General features: G+C 34.3%; 1 protein-coding gene across 1 annotated transcript; it reads right to left on the bottom strand.

The window, feature by feature from the left end:
• Window positions 1–660: 660 nt before the first annotated feature.
• On the bottom strand, window positions 661–8,100 carry LOC129217801 (speckle-type POZ protein-like). Its single transcript, XM_054852142.1, has 2 exons — window positions 7,926–8,100; window positions 661–1,250 (listed from the first exon to the last, which is right to left on the bottom strand). Exons 1-2 carry the CDS (start codon window positions 8,098–8,100, stop codon window positions 661–663), a joined length of 765 nt encoding a protein of 254 aa, XP_054708117.1.
• Between the last annotated feature and the right edge of the window lie 9,627 nt (window positions 8,101–17,727).

Raw genomic sequence — 17,727 nt, 5'->3', positions numbered from 1 at the left:
AATGGAGGGAGCAACTCCAATCACTGGCTTAGCAAAAGCTGACCCAAAGACCCCAAGTCATTTGATTCAACAACGACGAGTGGTTGGCACGTTTTGCGTAAAACAAGCAAAGTAAACCTGATTTCTTACAATACTTTGCTTCAAAATCTATCACGTGATTTGGGGTCTTGACTAAATGAATGAAAGTTTTCCCTCCCTCCATTTTATCTCTTCTCAATGATGCTAACTTGCTGCATTTGACAGAGAAACCTTTCGCGTTACGGGGGAGGAAGCTATCACCAGCTTTTGAGAGGTCATTTAAGAGTCTTTTTTTGGTGACTGATCTTTCTTGCAGTGACTTTAAGCTGGACATGATGGTGACTTAAGCCATTGAATCGGTCTGAACTGATAATAGACATTTATATGCAGCCAAGTCTTAGTTTACATGAAATTAAAATGCTTACGAACAGTTAAAAGAACAACAGCGCTTTCAAACCGATAAATTTTTATTAAGAGTTGTTTGTTCGGTCATCGATTACATGAAGAGTATTGTGCCTAAATAGCAAGTTAAATTTTAGCAATGACCGAACACATTTGAAAACACACACATACACATCTGACGCGATGTACGAAGAGAAAAATAAAGGTTCGTGAACTTTCTTCCAGTGGAGGAAAATAAAATCAAACGCAATCGTGGCGTACAACGGACACGCTCAGCAATTTAGCGTACAAATACGGTTTCTCACACAAACGCATGTTCCACTTCTCGGAGACGAGGACTTTTCTCAAGTTGGACGAGATGAATCGTTCGACACTCTCAGCCAAAATGTCATCCGAATGCAAATCTGCAACTTCGGCAACTTCGCAGACATTATCGACGGACAGATGCTTCAGTACGAACTCGCGGCATTTCTCCTTCAGTTCCGGGAGCATGTACCGGTCAGCGGCGACGTACAGGTCCAGGACTTTGTGCTCCGGAAGACCCTCGGTACGCCTCGTGTACATGTACAGCAGCATCGCTTTCGCCACGTCCACGTCCAGGTCTGCCAAGTACACCGCTTCGTCGTGGCTCTCCTTCATGTCGTTGTCGAACATGGCCTCGAACACTTTGGAGTGAGTCGACAGAATCGCCTTGTGGCACTGGAAGTTTTCTTCCCCGACGCGCAAGGTGACGTCGGAAAATTTCCCGTTCTCGAAGGTGGATTGAAACCCCTCTAGAAAAGGTGCACTAAAGGCATCCAGGATGAAGACAGTTGATCCTTCTTTGGTATCTAAAATCGTTGAAATTAATTTTAAAAATAAGCACTCGTTGGTCAAACTTTAAGAACTCTTAAGACCTCTCAGCCATTTAAATGGGTGTTTAATAGTTTTGCCTCCCGGCTGCAACAGATTCTGTTTTAGCTAAAAGTAAAAAGAACTGCTATAGGGAAGTTTTCGATTTTTCAATTTCATTTTTATATGATAGAGTAACATGTATGAACATCATAGGTGAAAAAAATTTTGCGATATGATAAGTAGTTTTTTTTTTAAATTAATTTTTAAAGTTCAAGCGCTTGTGACGTCAAATGGCACAGGAAGGGACGTCATGCGCTCTTCCGCCGCGGGAGAAGCCGAAGGACATGCAGTTGACTTCGAAGACGAAACGTAAGGCTTACCTCCTCGCATTTAACTCCTCGCGTTTCTGGAACATTAAACCTCTCATTCTCTCGGAAATATTCGAATACCATCATTGATGTTACTAGAGGAAGATTATTAGATTGTGCTTTAACGAATCCGGCCTCCATAGTGTGTTGTTCAAAAGGATTATTGAATTTCTAAAAAATAAAAATATCAGCGCGCTCAAAACGTCCGTAGCGAAAACAAGAGATCTTCGGCGGAAGGCTGCCCATTAGCGCCCTGTGACGTAAGCTCGTGACGTTTCAGAAGAGCGCACTTTTGCGAGTGGATTTTTAAAAATTCATTAAAAATCAATCACGGTGTTTTAAAATTCGGCGATGGTGAATTTTTTAGTTTTGAGGGTCAATTAACAATATCCAATAGTCAAAATATGAACATTTAATAGGTTGCAACTTCCCTACGTCAAAGAGTCGTCTGCGGGATATGAGATAAATGACATCTCAGAGACTTGAAGTCTACAATGGTACTTGAAGAGTCCGTTTACATCCACCAATGAAATGTACTTTTCACATTTCGTCCAGTTAATTGAAGGTATTTTTATACCGCGAAGAGAAAATCCTCCGTGCAGAGGGGAAAAACGAATTATTGCAAGAAAATTTTCTACATACTTCTAACGAGGTATACGAAGCGGGTTAGTTCAAATATTTTTAGGTATTCCTACTCAATGTATTAAACCAGCTCATTTCTTTTTATATGTGAACGCGCCAGAACTGAAGGATGTCTCAGAGACATCAAAGCCTCCAATGGGACATAAAATGAGTGATGGCTCCAAGATGTCAATGTATGGTAAGGAATTTAGGTTATTAATAGGCATCGGAACTACCATCTTCGCACCCATTTTTTATGGTTAATTTATTTATTTTATTTTCCAATTTGGAAACCAAAACTAGAAATTATTTAAAAAAAAGCAGAAATTCAGCATTTTCAGAAGATAATTATTTGTTTTACTTTGTATATCTGTTTACGAAACATTATTTAGCCCAAGCAAAAACTTTTAGTTTATTTATTCACTGTTTAGATATTAGTAAATCAATTGTTTTACTTAAACAAGCCATAACTTGTTAAATACAATTATTACTAAATGTTTGTGACACCTTCAAATACTTTGGGGTAAATAATGTAATTCAAAGTATTTCCTCAGAAAAAGTTGTTGTGTACAAAATTCATCAAAATCTTAAGAAAAACGTGAGTTAAGTTGTTAGACTTGTAACAATTTTCATTTATCTGCTTCAATATTCTCAAAACCAGCCCTAACAAAATTTTGTACTTTTTTAAAAATTTTTGCTGCCACTTAAAATCCCAGGGCTTTTAGTTGTGTGTGTATGTTTTTTGTCTCCCTCCCCCAACTTATAAGCTCCAATAGCCGTCACTATTAAGTTACAAACTTTGTACACTCGTCGAAATCTTTAGAGAAAGCTTTATGACTTTCAATAAACTTGTCATCCAACCAGGGGCGTAGCTAAGGGGGGGGGGGTTGGGGACAAACCCCCCCCCCGAAACGTTAGTCTCAAAAAAAAAGAGAAAAAGAAGAGAGATGAGAAAGAAAAAAAAAGAAGAAAAGGAAAAAATTCCAAGCGATTATATATATATATATATATTATATATATATATATATATAATATATATATATTATATATATATATATTATATATATATATATATAATATATATATTATATATATATATATATTATATATATATATATATATAAAAGAAGTAACCCCCCCCCCCCCGAAAGTCGGGTCTAGCTACGCCACTGCATCCAACTTTCGATAACCTAATCTTACGTATATTTGGATCTTGTAAATGCATACATGGTGTTCCGTTTTAACCTTAGTCTTACAGACGTATATTTAAAATTGACAAAAATGTTCAAAATCAGATGCAGAGTTAAGATATTTAAAGTTTGAAGTAAAAATAAAAATAACTAGTATGTTGTGGCCATCACGAAACTTTCTTCTATATTTTTCCTTTTTCTGATCCCTCCCCATGCTTGACGAGGAAGCAATATTCCCAACAAAAGCAAAATTACACATGCAAAAACTTGACGACCATCCCGATGTCTGAATTATTGCAAAAGCAAAGCAATAAGCGAAAATTGAAAGTTATTTTAAAAGCCTTGCTTGAATTAATTACAAATATTTTATTTGTTAACAAACATAAAATGGCAACAGTTAAAGATTTTAAATCATTGAGATAATATTTCCGATCATTTCCATACAATTAAAATCACGAGAAATACGCAGACGACAATCTATTACGATTTATCTTTCTTATTGTTGCATTAATAAAGCTATTTTTATTCGCAAAAAAAAAAAAAAAAAAAAAAAAAAAAAAAATCAACACCTCTTGGAGCGATTGGCGTCAAAATTGAACCAAAGCCTGTTTACATATGGACAGTGGCGGCATTTCAGCAATTCGTTTGGGGGGTCAAGTTTCCTGAGCATGAATTTCCTCAGTACGGTATAAAATAAATATTGGTTAACGAAGGAATAATGAAATGGTTTTAATGTTAAGAATAATTAGGCTTGTTAAGAACAATTAAAATATTTGCGAACAAAGCTTCAAATTTATTTTGTGACAAGTTATCTCGCAAAATATTTCGGTACTAGTTTTTATTTTTTAGTAAAGTTTTAGTCTGATATTCTTGGGGTCAGGAAGAACAGAAAATTTTGGAACTATATTTATTCAATAGTGTTTTGCTTTATTTCCAGTATAGCTAAAGATGAAGGTCTTGCTTGCCACATTTCTCTTCAAAAGTAATTCTCTAACCTCCTGAGACACAAAAGTCATCTTTAAAATGACTGACCAGATTGAAATAGACCAAAAACAATGGAAACAAGAAAGTTATGTTAAAAAACACACTTCCTTCATATTTTTCTTTGAAATAACCAAGAAAGCTTTTTAAAATGGGCTAGTATTTATTTTGCGTCATTAAAAAGTATAGTCGTAATTCACAAAACAATTACTCTTCCCTGATGCTATGAAATTTTCTTGTAAGTGTTGTGACGCAGCGAGGGGGGGGGGTGAAAACACCCCCCAGAGACATTGGTTTTAACATAAACGTAAATTCTAATGCAGCAGTTTGTGCATATGAAAGGGCTGTTTGATTTTTAAAAAAATCCCCTTCAGAACGTATTTTTCATCAAAAAAAAAAAAAAAAAAAACCCTCCAGAAAATATACCTACAAAAAACCAAAAAATATAACTACCAAAATACCCTCCAGAAGGTATTTTTGATCAAAAAAAACCACTCAAAAAAGTATTTTTCACAAAAAAAAACCCTCCAGAAGGTATTTTTGATTTTAAAAAAACCCTCCAGAAGGAATTTCTGGCTGCGCTAGTGTATAAGTGTAATATTTTCATTTTCTATAACCAATTTACAAAATATTGAATTTAAGACCAAAGAGAAATGTATCTCATCAAATCCTGCCTCAATTTCTTGAGAAATTGATTATTTTATTCAAAATATTAATTTAATAATTTGACTGCAACTTCATGGGTTTTGTCACCTCTTCTACATTGGCATACAATAAAAACTGTTATAAAAAGTTCTGTCACAAAGTTCCACACTTGGTTCAAGTATGCATTAGTGCGAAAATTTCAGAGTTTCAATTATCAATCCAATAATTAATATTGAAATTTTTATGATAGAGTGTAGCATTGTACACAAAATGCTCTGCAGGAAATAAAGTAAACAAAAATTCAAACAAAGTCATACATATTAAAATAACATTAGATTTTCTATAATTGAGAAGATCACTTTCCAGTAATCCTTCCAGGGAGCTTTTATAATTTTAACTCTTGAATACCATTTGTGTCACTCAGTGATTGTCTAGTAAAGAGCCTGAAGATATATTTGTTGATGTGAAAGTATCTTTTGATGTGGGAAGTTTTTTAAAAAGAGCATATCTTTTCAAAAAAGTTTCTATGAAAGAATATAATATATCGAGTTGCTAAAATGCGTCAGGGAAACAATGAACACTTACTAGCTAAACATTAAGTTATAATATGAACATTAAATTTACGTAAAATGATATGGAGTTTGCGTGTCAAAATTGCGCAGTCTCAACACTGTACGGACATATCATACAAAATGCACCATCATAACATAGATTACACAATTTTTAAATATTTAATCCATATGAAAAGTTTACTTCTTTAGTTAAGGCAAACCATTATTCTCAATCAGTTTTTTCTGTTCTGAAATTGCAGGCAAATGATTTTCTAAGTTATCTAAATTGAATTTACCCCTTTTTTTTATTATTCTCAGTGAAAAATTTGGGGGTGCAACCGCCCCCTCTTGACCCCCCTATTTGCCGCCCCTGCATATGGATTAACATATATTCCAAATTTCAACCAGAACGTAGCATTGCTTCTTGAGATAGGGCACTCACAATGGAAAAAAAGAACGGGCGATTGCGCTACCCCCCTTTTTAGCTGTTGACACCAAAATAAAATCAGCTCTTATACCCACTAAGGGCTACTTGTCGATAAATTTTTCTTTCATTCCGTTCATTATTTCTTGAGATACAGCAGTCCCAATTGACGACAAAAAAACGTTCTATAGCTCAACCCCCCTTTGAGTTATTGACACCAAAATTGAATCAGCACCTGCTCCTGTTAATGGCAACATATGGACCAAATTTTGTTCGATTCTGCCAGTTACTTCCTGAGGAATAGCAAGCACGCGTAACTCAAAAAACGTCCCATTGCTCCACCCCCCTTGGAGGAATTCGCGCCAAAAACCAAGGGGCACAAGTTCACATAGGGGCACATATGTGTACCAAATTTTGTTCGATTTCATGCGGTAGTTTTTGCTGTAGAGCGGCCACAAAAAACTGGTCACACACAGGCGTGACACACACACACACATACACACACACATACATACACACATACACACACACAGACAGACAGACATTTTCCAAAAATAGTCGAAATGGACTCAGCACACCTCAAAACGTTCGAATCCGTCAAAATTCGAAATTCGAAAATTTGCACGAATCCAATACTTTCTTCTATATATTAGATATAGAAGAAAGTAATAAGTTACAAAATTTAACTTTTTATACGGGCCCCAGGTCCCCTAACATATGCTTAGGGAAAAAAACTCCGTTAAAAAATAATTCCAATCCAAAAAGTTTGAAATTGGTACGACCAATATTCACCGAGATATGAAACGCAGCGTTTTGTGACTTACACCACTTTACACTAGCCGTCATTAACACCTTTTGAGGGGAAATATAGCGGTAAAAAGTATTTAAAATGACATGTGTGCATAGAGTGGTTTTTCAAATTGTTCGAGGTTTTGTAGTGTGTGCTTGCGTATCACGGCATCACATTTGCATTTATTTCTGAATTGCAATGAAAAATATAAATACTTTGTTTTTCTTACTTTGACGACCTGTCATTCTTCTGAAAGGGCGATAAGTTCCAGTCTCATCTTCAGAATGGTCCCTTAAAGCTTTGAACTGGGACATCTCCTTGAATTTTGGTCGCACAAATGTCAAGTTTTTTGTGTTAGTAATAGTTTTTAATGGAGAGTATTTCTCTAAATATTAGTTAAGGGACCTAGGGCCCGTATAAATAGTTAAATTTTGTATTTTTTGACTCGTTTTTATTTTCGCTTCAAACTTTACCTATCTAAACTCTGCATCTGATTTTGAACATTTTTGCAATTGGAAATATACATCTAGGATTAACGGTGGCGAAAATAAAGGCACTGCAGGTTAAAGCGGGACACCCTGTATATTAAACTGGGTTCGTATTATGATTTCGCATTATTTTACGCTGCAATCTTTGAATATCCATGGTTTATTTGAATAACCTAATATTTTCATCACATATACGTTTTTAGAAATACACAATCGCGATACTCACAATCTATTTTTTTTTCAATGAATCATTTTTTTTTCGCAAATATATATTTTTCTTTCTTAATACTCTTGTAAGATTAAAATGAAAAAAAAAAATATTTGGTTTAGTATTTTACGTCCGGGGGGGGGGGGTTATATGAGTTTTCAACAAATTTCTTCATTAGCTCTCTAGGTAATTAAGCAAATTCTCAAGCAATTTTATAACATCAGATGTTTAGGAAAAAGGGAACTAGAAATACAAATGAAGGTTTTTCTCTGAATAAGATTTTAAAGAGTGCAAAAATTGAAAACTATTTTTTTTTTTTTTTTTTTGATATATTCAGTTTGCGCATAACCCTATTGCGAAGCAGTTTTCTGCTCTGAATGTAGACACTCAGAGGTCACAACTCACCTTCTTCATCTTTTCCATCGTCTCCGTCTTTCACTTCCAGCTCGCAGTGAATCGTCAAAATGTCACCTGGCCTGACATCTCCTAGTTTTCCTTGCAGCAGATCGCTTCTGCTGATGCGCTTGAAGCCATAGAATCTCCTGTGCAGATAGGGTCCATACGAGCTTTCATCAACCATGCAGCCATTTCTGTCTCGCAGATAAGATTGCAATCGAAATCTTGCGCCCGACCTTTTTTGCTGCACCAGACGAGTCCCCAAAGAGAAAATAATGTCTTTGTTTCCGTGGTTTTCGACCTGCAGGCGGCATATTATGTCTCCAAAGAAAAAATATGGCGACGTTCTACTCTTGCTGCTACCTATGCGAGAGACGTTATCAATTTTCCAAACCAGTGATGCCCTGGTGTCTGACTGGTGGCAAGAAAAATAGGCTGTAGTCATAGCGTTTCGCGAAGTTCGTTCGTTTACACAAAACCGGTAGTCAAGGCAAGGATGAATCTTCGATAAATGAACACCACCGAATTCAGAAGAAGAATTCGTAAAAGTAATTGGCTGCCTATGATATAACAACCTATAAAGCAAGAAACGGAAAGTTGACAGCAAACAAACTAACAAGTACATGAAATATACCGCGAGCTCAGTCATTCCAGCCGAGGACTGCAGTTTCGTGCTTATTAGCACTCATCAGCCCGGCATAGGAAGTGACTGAGCTGGGGGTGGAAAACCTCTTAAGGAAGCCAAGAGTGACAAACAAACTAGTAGGCAGTGTTGGGCATTAATCAATTATTTTTTCAATTGCCTTGTTAATTGATTAAAAAAGTAATTGCAATTAAATTAATTGCAATAAAATCAATTGCAATTAAACTATTAATTGTACTTTGCAATTATTTAATTAGAGTAATGTACGTTAATCGCTTTTCACAATTAAAATAATTGCGATTATTTTTTAAAATTGTTTTATGAAACAATTAAAACTAACAATTAACTTAAAGTATCAATAGGTACAGCGCAGCGTACTAAGTTCAATGTATTATTCGAATTCGTATTTTCGTTCAGTGTTGACTGCTCGCTCGCCGCGTGAACCATTCTCGTCTTGACATGTTTCTTCCACACGTAAATGTTTGTGTTTTAATTAAGGGTTTTAAAATTGTGCAAATCATTGTTTTATAGTTTAACCTGTAACAGGGGAAATCAGAAAGAAAGACATAATAGGGGACGTAAGATCTCAGAGACCGCTCTGTTTAATTTTTTTTTTTTTTTTAATCGTGTAATTAAGATGCATTTCTGTAATTTCCCTTAGATATTTTTCGGACTTTTACTAGTACGGAAATTTTTTTTAAAAATTTTTAATTGAAATATAAATTTTTTGAGGATATTTTCCTGGAGCCATAAGATTTTTTGAGAAAAGACATTTGCTGCAGTAAATAATTTATTGCTCTTAACAAAGATAATGGTACGTGACATACACCGCCAGTTCAGTCATTTCCAGCCGAGGACTGCAGTTTCGTGCTTATTAGCATGCATCAGCCCGGCATAGGAAAGTGACTGAACTGGAGATGGAAAACCTCTTAAGGAAGTCAAGAGTGCGAAACAAACTGGTAGCTAATATAGAATTAGCGCAGACCAGACGAGTGACCGAAGCAATGGTTCGGTTCAACTCGAGTATTTCATATATTTCTGCTTTAACTCTGGCTATTGGGCGGTAATTTACTGAAAGTTACTGATATTTTATTGATATTTTATTTGTTGCTAACATGTGTATTTAAATAGTTTGATAGTAATATGGTACCCGTTTAGCGACCACGTCCCAGGTAGACCTGTCGTCTGTAGAATATATTGTACAAAACCAGTATTTTTTATGAGTTAGTTTTAGTTAAAATTCACAGAACAATCGACAATTGTTAATTGTAGTAAACTACAATCAACAATTAATTAATTGTTAACTGTAGTAAACTTCAATTAACAATTAATTAATTGTTAATTGTAATTTTCCACAATTACAATTAATTAATTGTTAACTTTAGTAAACTACAATTAACAATTAATTAATTGTTAATTGTAATTTTCCACAATTACAATTAATTAATTGTTAACTGTAGTAAACTACAATTAACAATTAATTAATTGTTAATTGTAATTTTCCACAATTACAATTGATCAATTGTTAGTTGTCGTGTTTACGTTTACTAATTAATCAATTGTTAATCTTTAATTGTCAATGTAATTAAAATTTTCCCAACTCTGCTAGTAGGTAATATAGAATTAGTACTGACCAAACGAGTGACCAAAGCAATGTTTAGGTTCAACTCGAAGATTGAAGGCAAGGTATGGTACTTGCCTTCAGTCTTCGAGTTGAATCGAACCATTGCTTCGATCATTCGTTTGGTCAGTGCCAATTCTATATTGTATTGAATATACCATGCCTTGCCTTCAGTCTTCGAGTTGAATCGAACCATTGCTTCGATCATCCGTTTGGTCAGTGCCAATTCTATATTGTATTGAATATACCATGCCTTGCCTTCAGTCTTCGAGTTGAATCGAACCATTGCTTCGATCATTCGTTTGGTCAGTGCCAATTCTATATTGTATTGAATATACCATGCCTTGCCTTCAGTCTTCGAGTTGAATCGAACCATTGCTTCGATCATCCGTTTGGTCAGTGCAGTATTGTACTAAATATACCAGCAGCAGCGTAAAAATGTAAAATAATCCAAATCCATTATTTATCATAAAAAGGATCACCGTGTCATACATTCGCCAGAGACTTGCCAAATTAAAAAAACTGCGTAAAATGTTTGCTTAATCTACATTCATAAGATATGAATTTTAATTCTGAACAGAAGTTGCTACAAAGAAAATGTTTTGCATGTATTTGGCCTTTCCTGGTAAAAAATAAATATTTTTTCGATAGTAACTGGGAGCATGGGGGCAGACTCTTCTTTATTTAGTTACCAGATTGTTGTACATAGCAAAAATACCCGGCGTTGCCTGGGTGTGTAATAATTGTGAGAAACAATTGTTACTTTTATTCGATTTCTTCTGTAAGTGAAATAACTCAAAACACACTGCTTTGACGTGATTAAAAATCGAGCCTTTTCCTTACCCATAAAAGAAAAATGGCAATAAACACGACGGACAAAACAGCACTCTTTTAGAAACAAAAAAAACGACATTTAAGAATATACAAATTTGAGGAATTTCCAAAATATGAATTTAAGCTTTACTTGTTTAAAACGATTTACCTTTTTTTTTTTTTTGAACATATTCAAAAATTGTCTCTATATTGCCATTCAAGCAGTGCTGCGGAGTCGAAAGGAAAATGGCCGACTCCGACCCCGACTCCTGGATTTTGAAACGCCCGACTCCGACTCCAACTCCGACTCCGGATTATTTTAAATTTTATTTTAATTGTATTTTTTCAATTCCCTCTCTCCCTTCAGGGGAAGGGGGAAAACCTCTAAACAGAGATTGAAATATAATTCCTTTTTATGAAAATTTCGCATTTTGTTTTTTATTGTGAACCCAAGACGCATACAACGTTAGAAATTCAATTTAAAATAAAATTTTTCAATAGTTACGAGTTAAAAAGTGTGTTTTCAAGGACTTAAACATTCCTTTAAAAAAATTTGAAAAGGATTATCTGTTATTTGCCCCCTTTAATGTATAACAAATAGATATTGATCAAACCGTGTGATTTCAATTTTTGAAAGCTGTAACTTGAGCGAAAAAAAGCTTTTTTTCTAAATCCAAGTTCTTGAGAGGGGGTGGTTTGCCCCGGGTGACACCCATCTGGTAGATGACACCCAAAGTTAATTTCAGAGTTTATAAAAAATATAAATATTTTAATTCTGAAAATTTTCACGAATATATTTTTAATTATATTTCATCAATCAAATTTCAACGAAAATAGGGCACATATACGTCAGGAGCTAATTTTACACAAAATGTGGCGGTATACAAATTGGTACGAATAGCTTTTACTATCCCTATATTTCTTCTTCGCTAAATTTTTAATTTAAATTTTATTGGCTGCTTTAGAATTAACCTTAATATGGAGATTTTAAGATTAACTGCAATTATTGAGTGTTGTAAGTGAGAACCAAGCTTATAGAAAGAGTCTTAATAAAGAAAAAAACATTACATTATTTCATCGAAACTTTTGGATTCGTGCTTTCGCCTCAGAACTTCTTTCAATTTGCCGATCACCCTTAAACGTTTCAATCTTAGCTACGGGCCTCGACATACTAATTTGTTACGTTTATTTTACTATTTTATAACTGAGATCGAACAAAGCACTATATTTCTATTTTTATTTGAAAGTGATTACTTGAAAATGTTACGCAACAAAACCGTTTGCTGACAGTTGCTATTAGTTAAGTAACAACAACAAGCATACTAGGGTTAAGCAAATTAGGGGACGGCCACAGAAAGTTTGGTAAGCACTCAAGTTAGCTGATTACCATGATGGCAGTTATTTTCTTATTAGTATCTTTTTATGCATGTAATCGAACCAATTGGTCGTCCGTTTTTAAAAAATGCAAGGAGAGTCAGTGAAAAGGAAAGAAAAAGAGAAGCCCGGAGTCGGAGTCGGAGTCGGCATGTTTTCTAACGACTCCGACTCCGACTCCTTTACCCCAAAATCAGTCCGACTCCGACTCTTCGATTTCGACTCCGACTCCACAGCCCTGTAATCAAGTACAAACTTTTACAGGGTGGCGACAGGAATTGTGAAAAAAAGTTCCCCGACTTTTCCCTGATTTCCCTGATTAAGTTCACCAAGTTTCCCTGATTTACGTTACCAATAATAATGGTTTTCTTTCTTTGCTCTACTTTAAATCCATTGTATATTTGTATAAAATGCAGTATTTTAAACGTTTTAAGTTGTGTAAAGTTGTTGAACTAAAAATATATTTTAAAAAGATGCTACTTTTTTAATAAAATGGTTAAAAAAACATATCAAGTCAATTTTTTTGGGAAAAAACCCCTACAAAACAGTATATTAAGTTTTTCTATATGGAAAGATTAGAGAAAATTAAAAAAAAAAAAAAATACTTTACTTCCAGAAACCACTTAGCATAAGAATTTTAAGAAACTATTAAAATTATTCTTAAGAACATATGCGTATTTATGATAGAACTAAAAGGTAATTGAAATTATTTTGAACTAAGTTTTCAAACAGTATAATAATTGTTGCAAGAATAACAAGTAATAGTGAAAGAATAGAAATAATGTAGTTATTCTTATATAACTAATTGACATATTTATGCAAAACGGATGAAACCATGTGACATCCATTCATAGGGAGCTTTTCCCTAATCAAGAACATAGGTTTTAATGAATGAATACAGCATTTTAACAATAAAAAAATAAAGATATTTACTAAAGTACACAAGTTAACTCTATTTCAAATGATTTCAGGATGTAACGGGAAAAAAAATCTTAGATTGCTTTTGTAACAAACAACTTTGAAATGCAGTGGAAAAAAAGAAAAAAAAAAGCAATTACTTAATTTCAAAATATATAAAAGAAGAATACAACTCAATTATAAAATTAAAGAATCACTTAAGTCTGAAGAAAAGAAAACCTTTATAATCTGCGGTGACAACAAATAGTATAACGGCAAAAAAACAAAGTTTTTTTTATTGAAAGTTCAATTTAGCAATTAAATTAAAACACGAAGAAGTAATAACTTTTAAGCTTTTATAGTATTAATTCAAAAACCAAAGATTTCTTCTTGAAATCGTGATTACAGTACGCTAATTACTTCGAGAGAATGGAATAAAGGCAAAGGAGCTCAGGCATTAATGAAGGCTTCCTCTTTGCCTGTATGGCTGTTTATTTTACGTAGCATTGAAAGCGTAAAAGGAAATTTCAAGCTAGGTAAAATAAACAACCTAACAGACACAGAAGCAATCTTAGGAAGTTCATCTTGTGGTTAATAAGTAAGATTCAATACTTTGACGTTGAGGAAAAAAGATGCACAAATATGCAGCAGTGTATAATCGCTCCTCATTAATTTTACTTTTTTTTTTGAACAGATAATTGGCGGAAAATGCGTAGGGAATTAGAGTACTTAATTTTGTAAAGCAAAAAAAAAAAAAAAAGAAAAAATTTTTCCTTCATAAAATTAATTTTCCCTGATTTTTTGTAATTTTTTCAAAATTCCCTGATATTTCCCTGACTTTTCCCTGATTAATAAAGTTCCCTGACTTTTCCCTGATCTCCCTGATTTCCCTGATCTGTCGCCACCCTGTTTTAAAAAATGTAGCCGCCCTTACTGCGATTTAAAATGTTACGAAATTTGCGGTAATCGTTTTGGGGTACCTTGAATAAGTCTCCCCCTCCCTACTTTGTAAAACTGTGTGTTACTAATTTTATCTGAAGAGATGGTGTCGCCAAATACTGAGATATTTCTGGTGACCATGAAAGATGCTATCCGAAATGTTTCCAAAATAAGTCGTCAAGTTTGGCAATTGTGTTTGAAATTGTGCGCAAACTTGTGCTGTTTATGGATTTGATTAATTTAGTTGGCGGATCATTTTGCATGTTAACGAATGATATAAAGAAAGAAAGGTTAAAGAAATTGCGATATTTTGGTTACATGGGGAAAACCGAGAAACAGTATTCGCGTAGTTTTTAGCTTCAAAAACAGCGACAATTGAAAAAATTGCCACATGCCTTAGCTATTGAAGAGATTCCGCAAAAAAAGTTTGCCGAGATTCCTGCTGGTCGATCAAGCACCCAGTCAACACAAATAAATTAAAAAAAAAAAACATTAATTGCTTCAAAGTTGCGTAAAACTTGAAAATAATCATCCAAATCTATGTATTATTTGCCTATCTTGTGCAAAAAATCTTACTTTAAAATTTAACTTGAGAAAAGCCTTGAACAGTCAGACGAAAAGCAAAAATAGTCAAAATGCAACAATTATCGCTACCGACAGGGAGTTGAGATGATACCCTAAATACTATATTGTGTTGAGGAAAGCCTTCGAACATGGAACTAAAGAGCTCATAACTCGTTTTTTATGCTACTTAGAAATTTCAAACAGGTGCCATCTTCAGCAGAAAAATCAGAGTTTTCGATGGACATAAATGTTAATATGTGCAAGTATTTTTTCATCTCCATATTAGAGAATTTACACGAAAATTGTGTTTTATTGCCTCCCTAAGGGGGTTTTGCCCCCCATAACGGGACGAAAACTATCCTATGTGTTATTCTGATGCATAAGCTATACTATTGAAAAGTTTCATCAAAATCCATTCAGTAGTTTTTGCGTGAAAGAGTAACAAACATACATACAGACAAACTTTCGCATATATAATAGTAGTAAGATATATTCTACTACGAAATTTAATTGATTTATGCATTCACTACTACATAGTTTTGAACTTACCATTTTGCTTTCACATTCACAAACGAAATGAAAGCATTTTTTTTTCTTTTTGTTGTTTCCATAGTAACTATTTTTGTTTCCCCTCATTTTGTTTTAGAGAATGTAATAAATGAATAAGGAATAGTGACATTATAAAATGCGTGTATCAATATCCCATCGCTATTTTCCCTTCTCCCCTGCTAGATTCATTCAAATGGAACCGTCATTTCTTGGCCGATTGCCAAATTACATATACTCCATAGTCAAACAGTACAATGAATGAAAATTTCCAACAGAAAAAAATATTTTCATTAAAAAACACATCCCAGTTTAATATTGATCAACTGAATATATTCCTACGAAAAAGAATCTCTGCTTTAATGAAAAACGCGTTTTCAGTGATCATATATTTGCTCGCTATGCCTTTTTTCAATAGCGTTTCATGAACCAACCGCTTTTTTTGAGCAATCACGATTGCTTATTGTTCTCACTTGACTGTTTTTGATGTCCTATCATTTTATTTTCCCACCGCCACCCTCCCCACCATCAACGTCAACCGGCTCCTCACGATGCTGCACCTATAGCGAAAGCCGAATCCATCCATGTCCTACACACACGCGCATGCATACACAACTACACACATACACCTATACACAAACACATACACACACATACACCTACACACTAAAACACACACATACACAAACACATACCCAAACACACACGCATACATACAGACACCTACACATACACACACATACACACACACACACAAACACATACACACACATACACAAACACATACACAAACACACACGCATACATACAGACACCTATACATACACACAGACACAAACACACACACAGACACAAACACACATGCCTGCACACACACACGTACACACACACACAGACACAAACACACATGCCTGCACACACCCACATACACACACGCACAAACACATACACACATACACAAACACACACGCATGCATACAGACACCTACACATACACACAACTACCCACACATTCATGCCTGGGCTCAGACACAAACACATATGCCTACACATACATACACATACCCCTATACACAAACACACATACCCCGCAAACACAAACACACACACGCCTACATACACACACTCATGATTGCGAAAAACATAATTTGAATTCAAGATGTCAAAATTCAAATTAATTTTTCTTACCTTTTTTTTTTCACTAAAAATATGATCATTTTTACGCAATAAATGGAGCTCAAAAATTCCTGTCATTCCGTCATAGCACAAACTTGAATTATTGTGCGAAAAATTGTTCAAGTTAACAGTTCAAGTAACCATGCCTTGCCTTCGATCATCGACTTGAACCGAACCATTGCTTCGGTCACTCGTCTGATCAGTGCTAATTCTGTATTAGCTACCAGTTTGTTTGGCACTCTTGGCTTCCTTAAGAGGTGTTCCATCTCCAGCTCAGTCACTTTCCTATGCCGGGCTGATGAGTGCTAATAAGCACGAAACTGCAGTCCTCGGCTGGAATTGACTGAGATGCCGGTGTATTTCATATAACAGTATCTTATTTCTACTTCTCTATCTTAAGAGTAATCAAAGAGAAAAATCTACAATATCTGAATATATATCGACCATTTTCAATCGACGTGAACTAAACATAATTCTTCTCAAACATTACATAAATTTTTGAAATTTTTATTGATAAATCAAATTATGAGACTCATTTTATAAAATACAAAAGAATAATAATCTTTTTCTCTTATATAATTTTGGTTTAAAAGCAGTGCATAGAATTGACAGTGTTCTTTCAAGTAGAAACACTGTGTGTGCTAATTAATTGACAGGCTATTCCTTACAAATATGCATTACAATAACCTGAGCTAACTTAAATACGTAATACATTTTACTTTAAATCAGAAGTTTTAACGCTCAGATATTTTATTTCTCTTTAATCTTTACTAATAATAAAGCTCAAAGTTTGTCTGGAACTAAATCGTTCTGCCGATTTTCACGAAATTTGGCACAGAATTTGTTTGCAGCATGGGGGTGTGCACCTCGAAGTGATTTTTCGAAAATTCGATTTTGTTCTTTTTCTATTCCAATTTTACGAACATTTTACCGAAAAAGTATCATAACGTAAACGAGTAAATTACCAAATTATCATAACGTGGAACCGTAACATGGACGAGCGAATGAACATAGCAAACTGGCGAGAAATTTATCATCCATTGTTTCTAAATATATAGGCGAAACAAATGACCTGTTGATTTTCTACTACGGGCAAAGCCGTGCGGGTACCGCGCTATATTTAATAATTTTGAAATTTTGTTAAAAAGAGTTGATAGTTCCTTTATTTTTACTATATCAAAGATGTTTTTTGAATACTATTATTTCAATAGAATTCTTTGTTGTCCCTTAAAAATTCA

Source organism: Uloborus diversus, chromosome 2, assembly GCF_026930045.1.
Source record: "Uloborus diversus isolate 005 chromosome 2, Udiv.v.3.1, whole genome shotgun sequence".
Lineage (NCBI taxonomy): Eukaryota > Metazoa > Arthropoda > Arachnida > Araneae > Uloboridae > Uloborus > Uloborus diversus.
The sequence above is the reverse complement of the archived record's forward strand: the minus strand, read 5'-3'. Positions and strand labels throughout refer to the sequence as shown.